The sequence below is a fragment of the Oreochromis niloticus genome, linkage group LG23 (assembly GCF_001858045.2).
Source record: "Oreochromis niloticus isolate F11D_XX linkage group LG23, O_niloticus_UMD_NMBU, whole genome shotgun sequence".
Lineage (NCBI taxonomy): Eukaryota > Metazoa > Chordata > Actinopteri > Cichliformes > Cichlidae > Oreochromis > Oreochromis niloticus.
This window is the reverse complement of record NC_031986.2, coordinates 37,028,646-37,046,291: the sequence shown is the minus strand read 5'-3', so window position 1 is coordinate 37,046,291 and position 17,646 is coordinate 37,028,646. Positions and strand designations below refer to the sequence as shown.

The following is a 17,646-nucleotide window of genomic DNA, read 5'->3' as shown; positions in this document are numbered from 1 at the left end:
GAACTATTTTGCCTGATCATTGGGTTATTTTTAAATGCTGCCACAATATCTTCATGCCCCACAAAAACACATGTTTACTTTTCTGGTATCATTGCACAGAAAATCTATTCCAAGAAGCCAAGCACGTAACTCCTGCCGGTTTCCTCGAGCACTGTTAAAGAGTTCAAGGAGGACTTCATTCCTTTTGCTGCAGTCAATTGAATCAGCTCACACGCCTTGTGCTTAAACGTTATCAAGAATTGTTGACCTTGGGGCCTTAATTCTTTAACTCTACACAGCACTCCTAACTCTGAATATTTTACCTGCGCTGTGCACACATAGCTTTGCCTATATTTACACACAGTCCCTACCCAACCTGTAACTCACAGTCCTGTCAGCCTGGAATATTCCTGCAACAGATTTAGCACATGTGCATAATCTACTAAAGCACAACAACCCAAGTGGACAGATTATATAACACAACTTAGAGTTACAAACAATGATTAAATAATAAATGTTCCTTACAAGACACTTTCCCCCCCTTATTCCTCCTCACTATAGTCTCATACTTATATATTGGAGTAACTTATTTCCATGGAAACCCATCCTCTGCAGGGAGCTGTGTGCAACACAATGACCTCTCTGGGTGCTTGTCAGTTCCTGTCAACATTTCCCAGCTGAACACTCTGGGAAGGCTCACCTCTCTTTACTCTGCTGTAAGTCATGGGAGACACTCCTTGGCAGTAACAACCTTTTATTACCAGATACAATAATGAGCACCCAAATAGATTTAATTTGAAGCAACCAGCTCTCTACTGCCGTTGTTATGCAGTTTAGTTTGTATTGCACTTGTTACTGTTCTTTCCTTTATTGCATGACTCCTCCTCTCCCTCTCCCTCCTCCTCCACCACCACACCACCGGGCTTTGAGAGCTTTAGTTCAGTCTGAGACACGGCTGAAAAAAAAGATCCTTTGATCACCAAGAAATACGTCACTGTTTCTGAAACACTTTGGTTTCAATTATTCAGATAAGACACTTTTAATATAAAGTGGAACAAATGAAAGATGCTTTAATACTCAATAAATAATCCTGGTAAATATTTCTGATTATGATTACACTCTTTCCAGTGTTTTGAAGTGTCAGCCTCTGAACTGAAATACAAAGCTACTGGATAAAATGCAGTTTTTGGACGTCCTTGACTCCATTTTTCAGACCCAGAATTTGGCACTTTGAATTGAACCAGACTCAAAAAGGGCAGACTTGAGTGGTTGTGTTGAGATAAACGCAGAGACAGAGAAAATGAACAGAAAGAACACTGAAGGAAGGTGAGGACAGTAACTCCCTATTGGGAACATGCAGTTCTTCCTGCAGAAAGGTGCAGGGAGAGAAAGGACAGAGAGGACAAAAAAAATTGCAAAAGATACACAGAGTTAAAGCTATGCAGCAGTGGCATATAAATGGGTGAAAAGCATAGACGATATTTTCAAAATGAACATAGCCTTCAGGTGTGAAAAGTGAAGCCAATGTGGGAGTGCCTTAAACCGCCATTCTCTATAAAGGCCACCAGGGGGCGTTATCTGTAGTTGTAAAAAGTTAAGGCACTGACATCAATAATTATCTTAATGAGAAGTTTATGGACTTAGGCATTTTGGTTTATAATGAATAAAATATGTTAATTTTGTAAATGTTAGTTATTTTAAAAGTCAGAAAGGTCATTGGCTAACAACTCTGACCAGACGTTAGCTCAAGAACATGTACCCTATGTTTGACAGTCAGACGGACCCTCACTTCACAAACCAGCAGGTGGTTTCACTGTGACTATATTCATGTTTTATACTGTCTATGGTGAAGAGTGAAAGAAAGGAAAGTGTAGAAGTTCTCATGACACTAGAGAGGTTCAGTTTTTATTTTTAAGAAGTTACACTTTTTGATTTTATTTGAAGCTGCTGTACTCAATAGCTATCCGCTAGATTTCACCTCTGCTAACTAAAGTCACTGAATTGGACCTCTCCACTGTGGTTTGCTGTGTTGTGCAGCTTGCCTGAGAAGTTCTCCACCTTGAGGTGAGTCAAACTCTAGTCTTTAATTAGCAGGCACCTGGGTCTATACTCCCACTACTTTTCCAAATATAGACACATGTGGCTCCCAAAGGTAACACTCTGGCAGCCAGAATGCTAACACTGTGGCTTTGAAATGCCAGTTTATGTCAAGGTGGCCATCTTTTTATACAGTTGATGGACAAAGATCTCTCTTCCTGACAGTAATCGGTGTGTGTTTACAGCACTGTGGAAAAGTCTTCTGTCTCATTTCTTTATGTTTTGCTTAAAAGAAGTCACACTTAAGTTCTGCAAGCTTTCTGAAGATCCAGCAAAGTTTTTTGTTTTTGGACATTGGCTACTTTTTCTCCTCATTTTTAGTCGAGTCCTTCTACCGGACAGTATTCAGAAGAGTTTTTGTTTGTTAAGCCACTTAACACTGACCTATGACTCATTCAGGCATAAAAAATAAATATTTAGGACAAAAAGAAGTAATAGCAGGCTTAAAGTAATATCTACATCAGATGATCAATATCTTAAAGTCATGCCCTTAAGAAATAGTCAAACCAAATCCAGCAAAAGCTGGAGAGATGGATCTGGTCCTTCAGCCTCACCAGGAATGGTCTCAGTGGAAAGGCCAAGATGTCATTCTTAAGGAGTATGGGGAGAAATGTTTGAGGAAGTCAAATTGCACAAGAACCGGCCTGAAAATCGGTGGCAACAGGTCTCATGAAGTGAAGAATTCAAATTTTTAAAATTTAAAAATGTGAAGGTTTTTGTTAAATGTAGAGAGGTACAGTGGGTGTCTATAGCCATCTGGAAAAACACTGGAGGTTCTGTTCCGGTTTATAACTGTATATAACTATATCAGCCAGTGATCTTGGTGCTGTGGGTCGAAATTAAAGGAATTGTTAACTCAGAAAAATACCACTTGATTTTGAACCACTTTATAATGCAATCTGGAAAATGTCTGATTGGTAACAGCTTCATTTTTCAAGATGACAACGATCCTAAACAGACTGCCGATGCAGTAAAATACCTGAAAGAAAGAAAGGAGAAAAAAAAAGCCCACACACGTCAGTCACAGACTGGCCTCTCCAGTCCTCAACATTAACTCAACAGTGTGGGATCATGTAGACATAGAACAGAACAAGAGGCAGCCAACATCCAAAGAAGAGCTTTGAATGTCCTACAAGAATCATACCTGAAGACTACTTAAAGAAACTATAGGAAAGCTTAAGATTGTTGAGGCTGTGTTGAAGAATGAAGGTGGTCACGCCAAATATTGACCCTCAAGCTCATTACTAAAACCTCTGTTTTTGCCTTGACTGCATACATTTCACATTTTCTTAGCAAAATATAAAAAAAACGAGGGATGGCTCAAGACTTTTGCACACTGCTGTACTTTCAGATACGGTGAGCCCGTACATTTTTAGGTTTTCTTATTTCACCTAACAAATAAATATAATAAATAACAGCACTTTACTTTTTCAGATTTCTGATTACTAACCAGGCTAGATACATCTGCTGTGACGTGACACACAGTCACTGGAGAAAACACCAGATTCCCCTCACAAAATGATGACCAAGCCTCAGAAAAATATGGAAACCATTAGCATTTATTGTTATAGAGATTTTTACAAAAAAAAAAAACAAAAAAAATGTGCGACTCCCTCAAATACTTCAGAATGTTTTTCACATAACAGATTTGTGCCAAACACGTCAATTTCAGTTTCATCATTTTCAGACATAACAGATGATCTACAGACTTAAAAAACAACACAAAAAAAATCAAGTAAGTCACCTTGGCATATAAGAAATCTGTTAAGCTGGACTGAGCAAACTTAAGTTGCCGTGTGTTTGGATAAATGAAGACTAGTAATTATTTTAAGAAATGCTTCATATTCTGAGTTGTAAACTGTGCAGCCTATGCATGAAAAACATGTACGAGACGTCAGTATGATTTGAAACGGTGCGGTAGTGTGTATGCCAGTATAACTGTGTGCATCTGTGTAGGAGTATGTCTGTATATTAAAGGCTTCCCAGTGAAATGAAAAGACACTCGATGAGGGAGAGTTTGAGCAGAGCGCCCGAGGTTGGTGTGGTGACGGCCAAGACGACAAGAAAACATCAGATTAATTCTATATAAAAAGAAGCCCTAACAGTGATTTGTACCATCGCTTTCCGCCCTCGCTCCAAATTTCAAGCAAATGACAACATATTTCCAGCAGTCAGTTACACAGTGGTCCCCTCAATTAACAACAAAAGACTTAAAAAATAATTATCACACACGCTTGAAACTCTGGGTCTAAATCAGTCGTCAAACTCATTCTCAAAGCCAAATTTGGCACGATTCAGTGATTGCCTCAACATGTTTAAACACCCCACGGACCTCAAACGACTTCCTGAAAAAAAATCTGATGAATAAGTCACATTACATTAACTGATGTGAGGTCCCCTTAGGCGAGGAGGTGTGGGTGGGGGGTGGGTTCACAGTAATGCGTTTACTCTAAAGGGTTTCATTGATTTTTCAGAGGGCTTTTAAAAGTGAACCTACTATGCTTTTCCTTCTTTTCTGTGATACAGCTTTTGTACAAAGGTGGATGCTTTATTACAAATAGCCAAAGTTTGACATAATGAGGTCACCAATTAAGCTCGAGCATCAAAGTGCAGTAAACTCCTGGTTTCAGACAGATCTTTCTACTTCTGGCTCTGTAAAATGTCAGCGTCCTATCCTTCTAAATAAAGCTATGCTTCAAGCTTTATTTATTAGTCCTGTCATTGTTTGCATTTATACCTGAGCCCAATGTGTCTACACTAATCATACTGACTTGGAACCAGGTAGAGTTTAGACTTTAAAAGCAATTCAATCTAAGCACAAACTGCTAAGCTGTGGACTCAATGTAGCTCTATAAGCAGAGCAGCCTCACCCACCTCAGGCTGGGCAGTGACTTGGATTTAAATTTAAATCCGATTGGTCAGGATCAAACAACTAAAAGTGTACATATTTCACTAGCAGGTTTACTTCATGTATTGTGTTTTAAATCAAGCAAACACCTTTATTTTTTTACACTGTTGTACGTTTAGTCCTCTTAAGAAAACCCAAACTCACTTCCAGTTTAAAGTTGACAAGATCAGTCTAAAGGTTTCTGCCAAAAGTGGTGCATGACAGAGGTGCCAGCTGGATCGTCTCTTTGGCTTTCCATTGCACTCGCCTCTCTTCTTGAGTCCATTGTCGTCTGATGATGCCGTCTCACAGTGGACACCGGCCGGATGGACCGGAAGTTCCTACTGTACCATCATGCTTCCCAAATTATGTGAACAATATATAAAATTCAGGAAAATCCCCAATAAAAACACATTTTGTTTAAATTTCTTTAAGTTAATTAATAACTAAAAAATAACCAGATTAAAACTGATAACCTAATAGAGTAACCATCTGTCCTTCTACCTATCCAATTCCTGCTGTCAATAGGCAAGAGGTGGGGTACAGTCTATTACAGGCTTAACACAGATTGACAGACAGCCATTCATGCTCACATTCACACTAGTTCAGCTAAAAATGGAAGTCTAAGTACTGCGGATGAAGCTGGAACACCTGGAGAGAAACCACAGAGAACATACTGCACAGAAAGGCCCCAACTCACTGCTGGATTTGAACCCAGGACCTTCTTAGAGTGAGACACCGCATGCCTCCTGAACAATTTTGGCTCCTCTATCATCAAAAGCCTTTTGTTTATTAGGTGTAGCCAATCAGATAAAAGCTGGTTTAAAAGTAGAGGAACTAAACTGCTTGTTTCAGAGGAAGAACTCAGAGGCTGCACCAATGCCCCAGTGTAAGATAAACAAGTATTATTTCCAACTGTGAGTTGTGCAAAGCTAATACTCGAGTCCAAAATTAAAAATGAGCATAACTGGTCAACTTCAAGGCAAAGAAGAATGATCTTTTATGAAGATTACACTTTCATTTTTTTAAAAGTATTCTAAAATTGCTAATTCATTTTCAGTTCAACAAGCACCAAACCTACAGCCAAATCCCCTCCAATCACTAAGAAATCTTATAGTAATTCAAGTCAGTACAACAATTAACAGAAAAACAAGAAACAAACTTTGAATCGCTCAACCATGAAAAACAGGGAAAAAAATCAAGGGCTCAATGTGATTGATTTCAATAAAAATTTGCGATTGGATTCAACAGATTGAATGCACCTCTTCCTGTGGAGCGATACAATATGCTACTTTAGGCAAACATTCTGTGCTTTAGCTAGCAGTGTTTCTTATTGCCACAAGTCACATTAGGAATGAGTTCGTGTTCACAAACGGAGCCCGTTGAGGGGCGACTGTGTCCGATTAGTTATATGACACTCTCTCTATGAGCAGCAGGTGTCAGCGTCTCTGAAATGTGTAGCTAACATAAAATAAATACACACTGAAAGGAATCGGCCGTGCACTGTTACTGAAATGTTATGTCGCTCCCGTGATGGAGCGCTCTGTCCAGGTTTGGCTACTGCCGAGGGAGGGAGGTTAGGAGAGCAGCTACTCTGGTCAGTAAATATAAAGAAGGTACAAAGTAAGCATCATTTGAGTCCATTTTGGAGTGTTTTTCGCATATTAAAAACGGCAGAGCCAAACAGTCCCGCAGCACATCTGTCAGCACTTTGCCTCCTGCGGATGGCTTTGCTAATCACATGCAAATGTTTGATCAATGCAGTATCAGCCCTTTACACTGCAACCACACCGCGAGAAAAAACTAGATGCCTGTGAATGGCACACAGAAATAATTTGCCAAAGCGGAGTACTCAAATGTGCAATACAGCAGATCTCTGTTAGGATCCCCCGGATTCAATAATGCCTTCGGAGGAGAAGTATCTTATTTTCTACTCTGCAGCACAATTTGTTCTGATCTGTTCCACCTAATATACTGCCTTCTGACAGTCTGAAACAGCAGTCATATAGAGAAAAGAAAATCTGATGTATTAAAATAAGGCGTGTGCTTTACTTAACCCCTTAACATGTGGCACTACAAAAAGGTTGATCTATGAAATAAGTTAAAATGTGTAACATATGGATAAACAGTTCATACTGGATGTTTTAGGACTAATCATATTTGTGTCCTTATGTACAATAAAGTGAGGAACAGTACAAGGCACACATTTAACAGTTGAATTGTTACAAAGATATAAATAACCAACAAAAAAAAAGTAAAGTTCATGAGTAGTGTGTGCTCTCCTCTAACTCTGTCCAATGTGCTTTCATTGATTTTTCTCTGCAGCGCTCTCGAGTGCCAACCGTGGTCTATTTCAAGACTTAGAGTGTCATCGTGGTTGACCTGTCCAAGCATCCTTGGGAGCGGTGACACCTTAACGAGGCTAGCAGCAGTCAGTTGGATCACTGTAACGTGTGTGTGCGTGTGTGTACGTGCATGTATTAAATGATGTCTACAAAGCTGCCAGGGAACAGTCCCGTCCTGCCATTCCTCTGCAGCGTGCCTTTGAACCAGCCATCTTCCCTCTTCCTGTGAACAAACACAATGTCGCCCTCCTTAAGTTCCAGCTCTGCCTCGCTCTGGGGAGGATATGATACAACCACCCTGTACCTGAAAGAGAATAGGCAGGCAGATGGTGAATGATACACACTGCAACAATGGCAGTGAGTGTGTCCTGGAAACAGATTTAAAAACAACAAACAACATGCACACATGGAAAAATTTGAGTACCTCATGCATATATCCCACTCAAACTGAACTGAATTAGGAACAACATAACATGGACACAAAGTTCTAGTCTAAACAGGCCTTCATGAATCTGGGTATTGATATCGGTCATCCAGTTTTACAGATAAACAATAATCTGAAACAGTCCAAAGAAACTGCGCATTTACCTCTCACATATGATGGGACGTGCGTCATGCTGTTGAGATAAAAGAGAGGAGCAGGGCTGGCGGGGAGGAGGAGCGATAGGAACACATCCATCAAGGGGACTGCTCTTCCGATGGGAGGACTCTGGGACTGAGGAGGAGGAGGAAGAGGATGACGAGGCAGAAGCGGCAGCAGCGGCAGCAGCAGCAGCAGCAGCAGCAGGTTCAGGCTCCAGGCAGCTCGCTGGGCCAGAGGGAGGGGAGGTGTCAGGGCCCACAGCGCCATGTAGCACCTCTCCAGCAGCAGCGGCCTGCTCTGCCTCAAGGGTAGGAGAGGAGGGGGGCGAAGGGCGAGACTTCTTCTTATTGGAGGACAACAGCTTCAGAAGACTTTTCTTTTCTCTCTGCAAAATGAAGACAAACATTTTTTTTGCAGCAACCTCTGAGGCAATGAGTAATTTTCAGAAACCGCAGACAGACATAATCTAATGTCTGGACCTGTTCGTGGTGGGACAAATTCCAATTTTTTTTATTTTTATTTTTGCAGGCAAGGTAGATGTGTAAAAACATGGCATCTATTTGTTAAGCAGACATAAAAAAAACCAAAACAGCCCTCCTTGTTGCTACTACTGGTGAATCGTCCCTGAATTTTTATTTAAATATTAATCATGAAGTCTCCCAGGGCATTTTAATCATCTGCTACAAATGAAGACATTCTTTATTATGATGGGAAAAAATAAAACAGGTATCTATTAAAAATACAAACAGCAACAGACAATTGGAGACCATTATAATTCTTTCAGAGTGTCTGAAAACAAATCCAACCTTGATGTCTTTATCCAGTCTGCAGGCAGGAGCTGCATTGTTAGACGTGGGATTGAGAGCGGAGTTGCTCCCAGGGCCGACAGGCACAGTGAGGACAGGTACAGGTCTCAAAGCGTCACTATCCAAAGATGCAGCGCTTACATTGGGTGGGGTCAAGGAGGCAGCTGCGCAGCCCATTGCCACCCCTACTCGAGTGCAGCCTTGTGCAGGACTTGACCCGGGCTGCGAGCACACTGCGAGGTGTGGGAGATACGTCACCGGTGTTGCAGACTGTATTGGTGTCACTGCTGCTGTGGGCCTGTCCTGACTGTGACATGCAGCTGCAAATTCAATATATGAAAATTAAAGGTTTAAATTTGTTTTCACACAAAAGGACAAAATCCATTTTAAGCCAGTGAGTTTACCTGTCCTGACCGCGTTGCGAGCCTGATTCACGGTCATCTGGGAGGTGACGTGCAGCGAGACTTTTGGCTGTTGGCCTGTAGCTGTTTGAGCTGTGGTGACCACCGCTGCAGGCTGGGAGCTGGCAGGTGCAGCGGCGGGGCATACAGTGAGCGGTTTGTTAAAATCAGGCCCTGAAACAATGGCTCCAAGGGGAGCTGAAGAGGGGCTGACGATGGTGACACCTCTGCCTGCCTGAGTGCACAGACTCATGGGCACTTTGGGCTGAGAGCTCCCAGACGCCGTCCTGCAGAGGGAGAGAGGAGGTAAAGAGGTGTAAGACACAGTAAAGCTTTATATGATGAGATGCAGCTTTAGTGTGTAGTGTGCCCGGCAACTGTAGTGTGTGCACTAGCAGCCAGAACACCAATATATTAGGGTTTCAGAAAAGATGAATCACAGCCTGACCAACTAAGATTTCAGTACACAGATCAAATTTAAGATCCTGACTTTTTGACTGACTTTCAGTAAAGCAGATTGTTCTCTCTGGTTTGGGGGAGAGTTGTTGCCCCTAATGAGAAATTTCAAATATTTCAGTATCTTTACAAGTGATGGTGAGGTGGAGCATAGAAAGTCCAGCAGGACAGAGCTGCATCCTCAGTAATGCCAGCAATATACCAGCATGTTGTGGTGAAGACAGCAGAACCACATGGTGTGGCTTTTGATTTATAATTTGATCTTCGATATCTTCCAACTGTCACCTGTGTTCAGTAGCTGTGGGCAGTGTCTGAAAATAACAAGACAGTGGGTACAAGCTAACATAATTAGCTAACCCACTGGGTGGCTGGGCTAAGCCTTAGACACAAGGTGAAGAGCTCAGAGTGGAGATGCTGCTCCTTTGTGTCAAAAAAGGAGGCCGCTCATCCTTACGAGGATGCCACCTGGATGTTTCCCTTAGGAGGTTTACGAGCTGTACCCAACCGATAGACCCAGAACTCACTGGGGATTACACAGCTCTCCTGGCTGGCTTGAGAACACCTCGAGATCCCCTAGGAGGAATTGGAAAACATTGCTGGGAAAAGGGAGGTCTGGAATACCCGGCTTAGCCAGCAGTCACAGTGACCTGACTTCAGATAAGCGGAAGATTATAAATGGACAAATAAAAATGTACAGCACCGTAGCTCTATTTTTAGAAGGACCTCTGTCAGAACATGGGGCATCATTTCCAGACTTAAGTAGCTTACCACTACCCGCCTAATAAACACTTTTCTGTCGATGATGCCTGGACAATATTCTTGATTTTAGCACCTGGAGGAGCAGTCGTACCAATCATTTTATTGACCCTGAAAGAATCTGGAAAGTTTTAAGTCTGAGTGTCTCTCTGTGATTGTTTGGAACTGAAGTAGCATTTAATAAATTACATTAGCCATAAGAAGGTAAAGATTTCTGGTCTTAAACTGTGACTAATAAGAGTCACGGTTATGGTTTAAATTGACCATAAACCAAAAACGTACTAAAACCTTAAATGAGGTCTACAATTTTGTCAGACTGAAAGCTGAATGCAGGAAAACAAAAAACTCACATGAGGAATTTGTGCAGCAATCAAAATGTATTCTTTATGGGAATTATTCTTTGCTAAGCTGGTTCAATGACTCAGCAAAAAGCATTTGTACAGAATAAACATCAGGTGTGGCTTTATCAATAAAACACAGCATACTTTACACTATCAGCAAACTGGAGGAATTTTTATGCTATAGCTTTGCCATCATAAACAAAAGGATGTGAAAGCACCTGCGTGTGTGTGTATACAGTATGCTGATAAGAATAAATGCCTAACCTGCTGACGGGGCTCATGTAGTTCCCAGGAAAGACTCCAATCTTGCCCGTGTGCATGGACGTGCCCTTGAACCAGCCATCCTGACAGCGTTCCAGCACCAGAAACATCTCTCCTTTTCTCAGCTCCAGTTCATCCTCCTTTCGAGGAGTGTAGGGAAACATTGCCACATAGCTGCATGAAAAACAAACAAAGATGAGACATTTACCAGACACATAGATGGCTTTCATGGCGGACTTTCTCCCCTCTGGAATAAAAGCATGCCATTTGCTTTGCGTTCATCCCATCATCCAGTACATCTGTCATCGGCTCCTCTGGGAGCCTCCAGCAAAGACAGTGCCCTCTGACCCAGAGAAAATCTGCACTGGAGGACAAAACAATTTTTGGGTCTCGTCTCTACTGCAGCCAAAAAACAGGCCTCAGCTGGGATGTTTTCAGTCTGATTTCAGTGTTGTCTGCGAGGGAACATAAATGCATGAGTCTGACATGCATGCAATGGCAGGAAAACAGGCATGAGTGGATCTAATTCTTATCAGGTGTGTGGTTTGTCTTCAGGGAGTAATGAGGGTAAAAGGTGAAAGGGTCAAAAGTCAGGGGTCACCGAGTGGATGGACCAATGGGACCCAGGAGACTGTCACTCCCAGACTTTGACCCCTTCACCTGAGCAGAAGCTCACACTCTGCAGACTCTCAACTGACAGATGAGGGGGAGGGAGGGAGAAAGAGGGGGCTGTGTGAGAGACAGACGAGGATTTCCTCCCTCTGATCCGAGCATGTGCATTAAGGCTTTGGGCCATCAGTGCACAAACCGCTTGTGACATTTCACTGCACATTTCAGAAGACTGCATATTTTCATGTGGGACTGTTTTTATTACTCACACTGTGGGTCTTTGTCTCCCACTTTGGTCGCTTATGCTGGGGGAGGGTCTCTGTCCGGCAGCCAGCGAATATGCAGCTCCACCGACGGAGGACTGGGGGGGAGGCGGTGGGGGTGGTGGGAGAGCATCCTATAGAGGAAAGAAAAAAAATCACATTATTTTTCACTATGTCACTTATTTCCTCTCAGTTTGAATCAGAAAGATCAGAAAAAAGCAGAATGGACCACAGGAAGAAGAAAAAAACCAAACAGACTGCACGTTGCATAAGCACAGAAACCAGTTTGTTTATGAGAAACAAAGGAAGAAGAATGAGAGATCATCTGTCATTTGGGTTATTCCCTCCAGCTGTCAACACCAGGGAGAGTGGTTTGGCAGCCTCCGTCGTCTCGTCCCCGACGTCCCATTGCAACGGAGAATCTCCTTTTCTGCTTGTTTGTTTGTTGCTAGGACACCGCATAGCTTGATGTTAAATCCATTGCAGTATTTAATTGGGAACATATGAAGTGAAAAGCATGTCTGTTGGCACACTTGAGAGCAACCCTCAAACCAGTCATGAGTAGATTCATCTTGACTCACTTGTTTTCCCTTGGTGAACGTCTTTAAGGTCAAAAGAGACTCAAGCTTTTGACTGGAGGCCTTTAGGGGGTTTTCTTTGTATGTCTTTTGTGCTTCTAGGATTACAGGATTAAAATATAAGTCACCAACCTCCTATGTCACCACACAAAGCAGAAGTACAATTTTAGAAAGAAGTTGTCAAAAATTCACAAGATTAATTTTTCATGTTTGAAAATTATAAACTTGTTATGTGATGTCTGCCTTTGTCTGTTGCCCAGCCTCCATTGCACTCTACCTTAAAATCTGTTACCATGGGTGGGTAAATCAAAGGACAGCAAACACATATTTATTCAGGATATGCTCAGTTGAACCATATGGATCACAGCTACCAGATGCTTGACAAAAGGCTTCCCTTCCAGGTCCAGGAGGAAACTGTTTTCTAGTGCTCGCCCGAGTTCTCCATCTCTTTGGTGGTCTCAGAAAGCATCTAAACAAGATGCTTTCTGGCTGCTTTTCTGTGGAGATTTTTGGGCATGCTCAATTTGAAGGAGGTCCAGGATAGATCTAGAACCCACTTGACAGATTATATATTTTATGTGGCTTGGGAACGCCTCAAGAGGAGGAGGAACCAAAAAGTGTTACCCTGCTTAGCCTGCTACCAACAAAACCCAACTTCACATAAGCAGAATTGAATGGAAGGATCTGTCTTTAACAGCTCTGTTTTTCTCTAAATAAATGGAAAATGACATTCTTTTACAACAGTACAAATGGCCCCTGAAGCTTTTCAAACAGATGTTTTTGTTATCTTTCAATATATAATATTCTTTTTAGTGGAAATTTGTTCTTCTGAATAAAGATCAAACAGATTTAATTTTGGGTCTAGTGAAACTTCATCTTATTTTTTTCCTCTTCACATCGCTTTGAGCTCTTCCCAAACCCTTTTATTCTTTCTACACTCCAAATTGGTGACAAAATGTCCTTTTACCCTGCATGCATTTAGTACTTAAGGCTGGCATGTTTTTTAATAACAATTTAACCTGGCAGGACCTACATATATTGGCATTAGCGGTTATAATTTAGTTCAAACTTTGGTTATGAATCCTTCTGTTTTCTCTTTGCCATGAGCTGTAGTTTTGGAGTCCGTTAATCTGTGTTTATAAGTAGCTTTGGAAACAGTAAATAATTTAAAAAAAAGAGAAAACAACACATTATAAAATCGTAAACTGTTAAAAAAACAACAACAATAAAACCAGATGAAGTCTCAGCGTGTTGGAATGATGCTGAAGAGGACTCTCCTATCCAGGAGCGAGATGAGTCTTCCCAAACCGAATGCTGGCAGTTCTGCACAGCAGAGTAATAGCTTCCATGACACACTGGGGGAGGAGAGTGGCACTCAGACAGCCCTGCGGTGTGCGTACGGGCTGTGTGTATGTGTGAGTGTCGATGTGCGTTTCGGTTCGCTGCCGACGCTTGAGCTGAGATAATTAGGTTGCCTGCAGGCTGGAGAAATCATCTGTACAAAAACATCATGTTGGGTTCCCAAGTGAAGCGGAGAGCGCAACCTTTTGTGTACACATTCCTGCTCATTCAGAAACTCCACATGCCAGAGCATACACACAGACAGACAGGAAGTGTACGTGCTGCTTTGTGTGGGCTGCAGGGACTTCTTGACATTTTTAGCTGTACTCATTCTTTTTCCCGCTGCACATAGGTGTTGTTAAAAAGTTGTTTGCAAAGTGTAGAATTGTAAAACCATTATCGGCACAGAATACAGATGAACAAAACTTTATGTCTAAAAGACCCTGACATAAACGGCGGTCTGGCCAATCATCAGCAACATGTTTTAACACTCTGAGGTTTAAGTCTTCATTGATGGTAACCGTAAACCTACATTTTAATCCTACAGGTGATAGAGACGATAACTTAGACCTCAGAGGATTACTGGATCAGTTAATCCAATCTTAATAGAATCACCGGTATAATGTATACCATTGCCAGATGATGTTATGCTGTTTTTGAAAGTCTGGAGTGACATAAGAGGTGTACTAAATGTTGGGCTTCTACCACTTTTTACAAGCCCTGCAATACAGTCCATCTTGTGCTGTTGTGAATGTGAAAATCCTGAGTGACTTCCTACTCCAGTTATCACATTCAGAAGATTTAAAAAAAAAAAAAAAAAAAATTGGACCTCTGACCTTGAGGTCAGGGTCACTGAGATTCAAACTCGTCCAAAATTTTTAGTAGATGCACTTATGGCATCAATTTCAAATTCCTATGTTGCTTCGTTTTCTAGTTGTCGTATTCACAAACTTGGGTGTCCACGTCGCCCGCCTGGCAGCGTGACAGCCTTTCAGCCTTTTACAGGCTGAGGGGTAAAAAGAGGTTATGGTGGGTGGATGTCTTTTTACTAAATTAACCAAGTGTAACCAACAACAAGAGAATCAGTGATCATTATTAGACCATTCAAGTCCCCAGTAACAATCAACATTTACTTTAAAAAAAAAAAATTGCTTAAGACAGCATTTGTATGAATTTGAAAGTCTTACCACAGGGATGGATGTGTAGCTCGTCTCTGAGGGAAATGTGAAGACGGTTGCTGTAGTAACAGGACTGCTAGGAGGCGGGGTCACAATTAGTCCAGTTGTGCAAATATGTACCTGTCAACAAAAGACAAATGTAGACCATTAAAAACACTGCAACGACTCCTCACACACAAAGAATAGAAATGAGCTCCAGCTATTCTGATTAATTACACCTACAGGATGAGGACATATGTGCATCACCGCTGATCCCAGCACAGCTTTGAGTGTTTATGGCACAGATTCGGATGTCAGTACAGCTAAATAACCGTGCAACAGTCATGGTCCAGGGTTTTTGACCTTACATTTTAGTTAGGTTTATTGCTGTATATTTACTCCTTAGTTTGTCCTTTGTTTTGGTCATTTTGTTTTGTATTCTAGCTTCTAACTCCTGTTATCTTTTCCAGGATTTTATTCTTTCCTGTCTCAGTTCTGTTTCCTTTTGTGATTCATAAATAGATATAGTTTAAATATAATAAATATATTATATTAAATAAAAAAATGTAAGAAGTTAATATAATAAGTTAAATAAGATAATTAGCTGAGCTTCAGTTTTTCAGCCTGTATTCACCGTCTCCCTTTCTGTGTTAGGTATTTAATTGTCTTATGGCTTCCCATTTTATACTGGTAGTTTCTGTCACTGGGACCTCTTTTGTAGTTTCGCTTCCTCTGTCTCATCATCTTGGATTTGTTTCAGCTGCGTCTTGTAGCCCGATGTTTCCCATCTCCCTGAAACCATCAGTTTCCATTTGTCCTTTGTTGCATTGCACCATTTATTCACAGTTGTGTTCTGTTGGTTTAACTCTTTCCACCATGAACACAACAGTGGAAAACCTCCCCTGTACCCTCAATGATAAGTTTAAACACCTCAGTGTATATCAATAAACGGTTCGCTGACCACTGGAATGGTCTCCGAGTAGCTGCATTCATGACTTTGGACTGCAGCTGGTGGTTTTTCTTTTGTTGTGCAGCCTCTGTGAGGTCTGCGTAGAGCAACTTGAAGCAGGTTTCCACCGCCTCCAGATTCATGTTAGAATTTCCACCTAGTTAGCAGCAGATCTCCAGATCTGTTTCAGCTGTAGTTCAACACAGGAAAGAGGAGAGACTGGAAAAAGTGAAAAGAGTTTACAGCGACTGAACTTTGAAAGAAGTGAGGGGACTATCGATAATAAGCCTTGTGACAGGACCCTACGACAGCAAGGATATCCTCCACCCTCCCGTGACCTTGAAGTGGACGGATGTATTGTCAACAATAAGGGTTTCTCTTGCACGCAATAATTTTGGTCCTCTCCAAAAAGGTTTTGGCCTTACTAATGAAAATCACCAGGAAAATGATAAAAATATACTTTTAAGCAGTTTTCTTTCAGTGGGATCTCATTTACTAAATCATATGACACATTTTCTTCTTATCAAAAGGCCAAAAATAACAGGAATGGGCAAACATTTGTGTTAATTAGGGTACGAGAGACTCACTGTAGTAACTACAAACAGCCCAATCGTGCCTATTAGCATAATCACCCCCACAAGCCCGGTTTTTATTCAGGCAATGCCGTGCGCTAGTAAATCTAATGCAGATGGCGTAGTTCTAGCATGTCTATGGTCTATGTGTGGGAAAAACTGACATGAAAAATTACCCTGTGACTCGCCTGTCACATTGTGTGTAAATGACTCTCACTGAAACAGTGACGCACACGTGTGGCTTTTTATTCCAGCCATAACCACAAAGTTGGCCTCATGACCTTACAGCCCAACAAAAAATCAGGTGACCGCACAGCAGGACATTTCATTGGATATGTAAAGAGAGGCGGCTTTCCCAGTCAGTCATCCATATGAGTCATGATGGTGTGCTGGCAACAAGGCCATACTGTTGGACACACAATATCTCCCTGTAGCCTGTGGTCTCTCTCCATGGATGACTGCCTAAGACAGAGCCGCCTCCTAAGGTGTATTTTTCAGAAAGGAGGGCAAGAAAAATCTAACTCTGTACTCAAAAGTGGCACTGTTAGTGAAACGGCTGTCTGAAAAGAATAAATGCCAAAATACAAGGAGGGTGCACTAAGTTAAATTAAATACGTTTCCCTTGGGGTTTGTAGTCAAGGCTTTCAAACACAGCCTGTTTTCTTTGGCTTACCTTTGTCTATTGTTTGGGAATTGGAAGAAGAGAAGATGAGAAAAGGTGAAGGGGAGACAGGAGACAAAATCTGTGCGTATAAAGCCTGGGGACTCTTTCTGTCGTGTTTTTATTAAACAAAGATCTATAAATCACACATATCATTAGCACTGTTTTCAGTAGGGAGGGATCACTTTACGCAGACGTATACAGGTTCTTTTATTCCTGAAATATCTTGATAATGATTACTGGGATAAGGTCATTATAAACCTGATTATGCCTTCTGCACAGACAGACGGCTTTGATGATACGTAAATCATATTTACATGAAAAGCTTTTAGTTTAAAAAAAAGAAGAAGAAAAAAGACAGGATGATCCTCAATATCCGCTTTACTGCAGACAAGCGCTCGCCTTGTCTCCCTCTCACAAAGCAGCACATAAACACTCACTGCAGATGAAAGATTAATGATTGAGCTTAATAGGGGGTTTTGGAACGGAGCATTTCTGAAAGTCTGCAGCAACCAGACAATGCAGTAAGTACGTAAAAAAAAGAGGAGAGGGAAAAAAATACACAAAAATCAGAAAGTAACAGAAAAAATGTTTTAGCTGCAAG

General features: G+C 41.5%; 1 protein-coding gene across 2 annotated transcripts in view; it reads right to left on the bottom strand.

The window, feature by feature from the left end:
- Positions 1 to 3,778: 3,778 nt before the first annotated feature.
- sh3rf1 (SH3 domain containing ring finger 1) overlaps positions 3,779 to 17,646 on the bottom strand; it is a 48,574-nt gene continuing 34,706 nt past the window's right edge. Inside the window, exons 6-12 of one of the 2 annotated variants that reach the window (XM_025903074.1) lie at positions 14,891 to 15,001; positions 11,791 to 11,918; positions 10,916 to 11,086; positions 9,102 to 9,385; positions 8,698 to 9,017; positions 7,897 to 8,279; positions 3,779 to 7,612 (exon numbers count right to left, since the gene is read on the bottom strand). In XM_025903074.1, coding sequence (XP_025758859.1) covers positions 7,444 to 7,612; positions 7,897 to 8,279; positions 8,698 to 9,017; positions 9,102 to 9,385; positions 10,916 to 11,086; positions 11,791 to 11,918; positions 14,891 to 15,001 — 1,566 coding nt within the window. In that variant the 3' untranslated portion in view covers positions 3,779 to 7,443. The remainder of the gene's footprint in view (positions 7,613 to 7,896; positions 8,280 to 8,697; positions 9,018 to 9,101; positions 9,386 to 10,915; positions 11,087 to 11,790; positions 11,919 to 14,890; positions 15,002 to 17,646) is intronic. The other variant, XM_005478845.4, reaches the window with a different exon arrangement.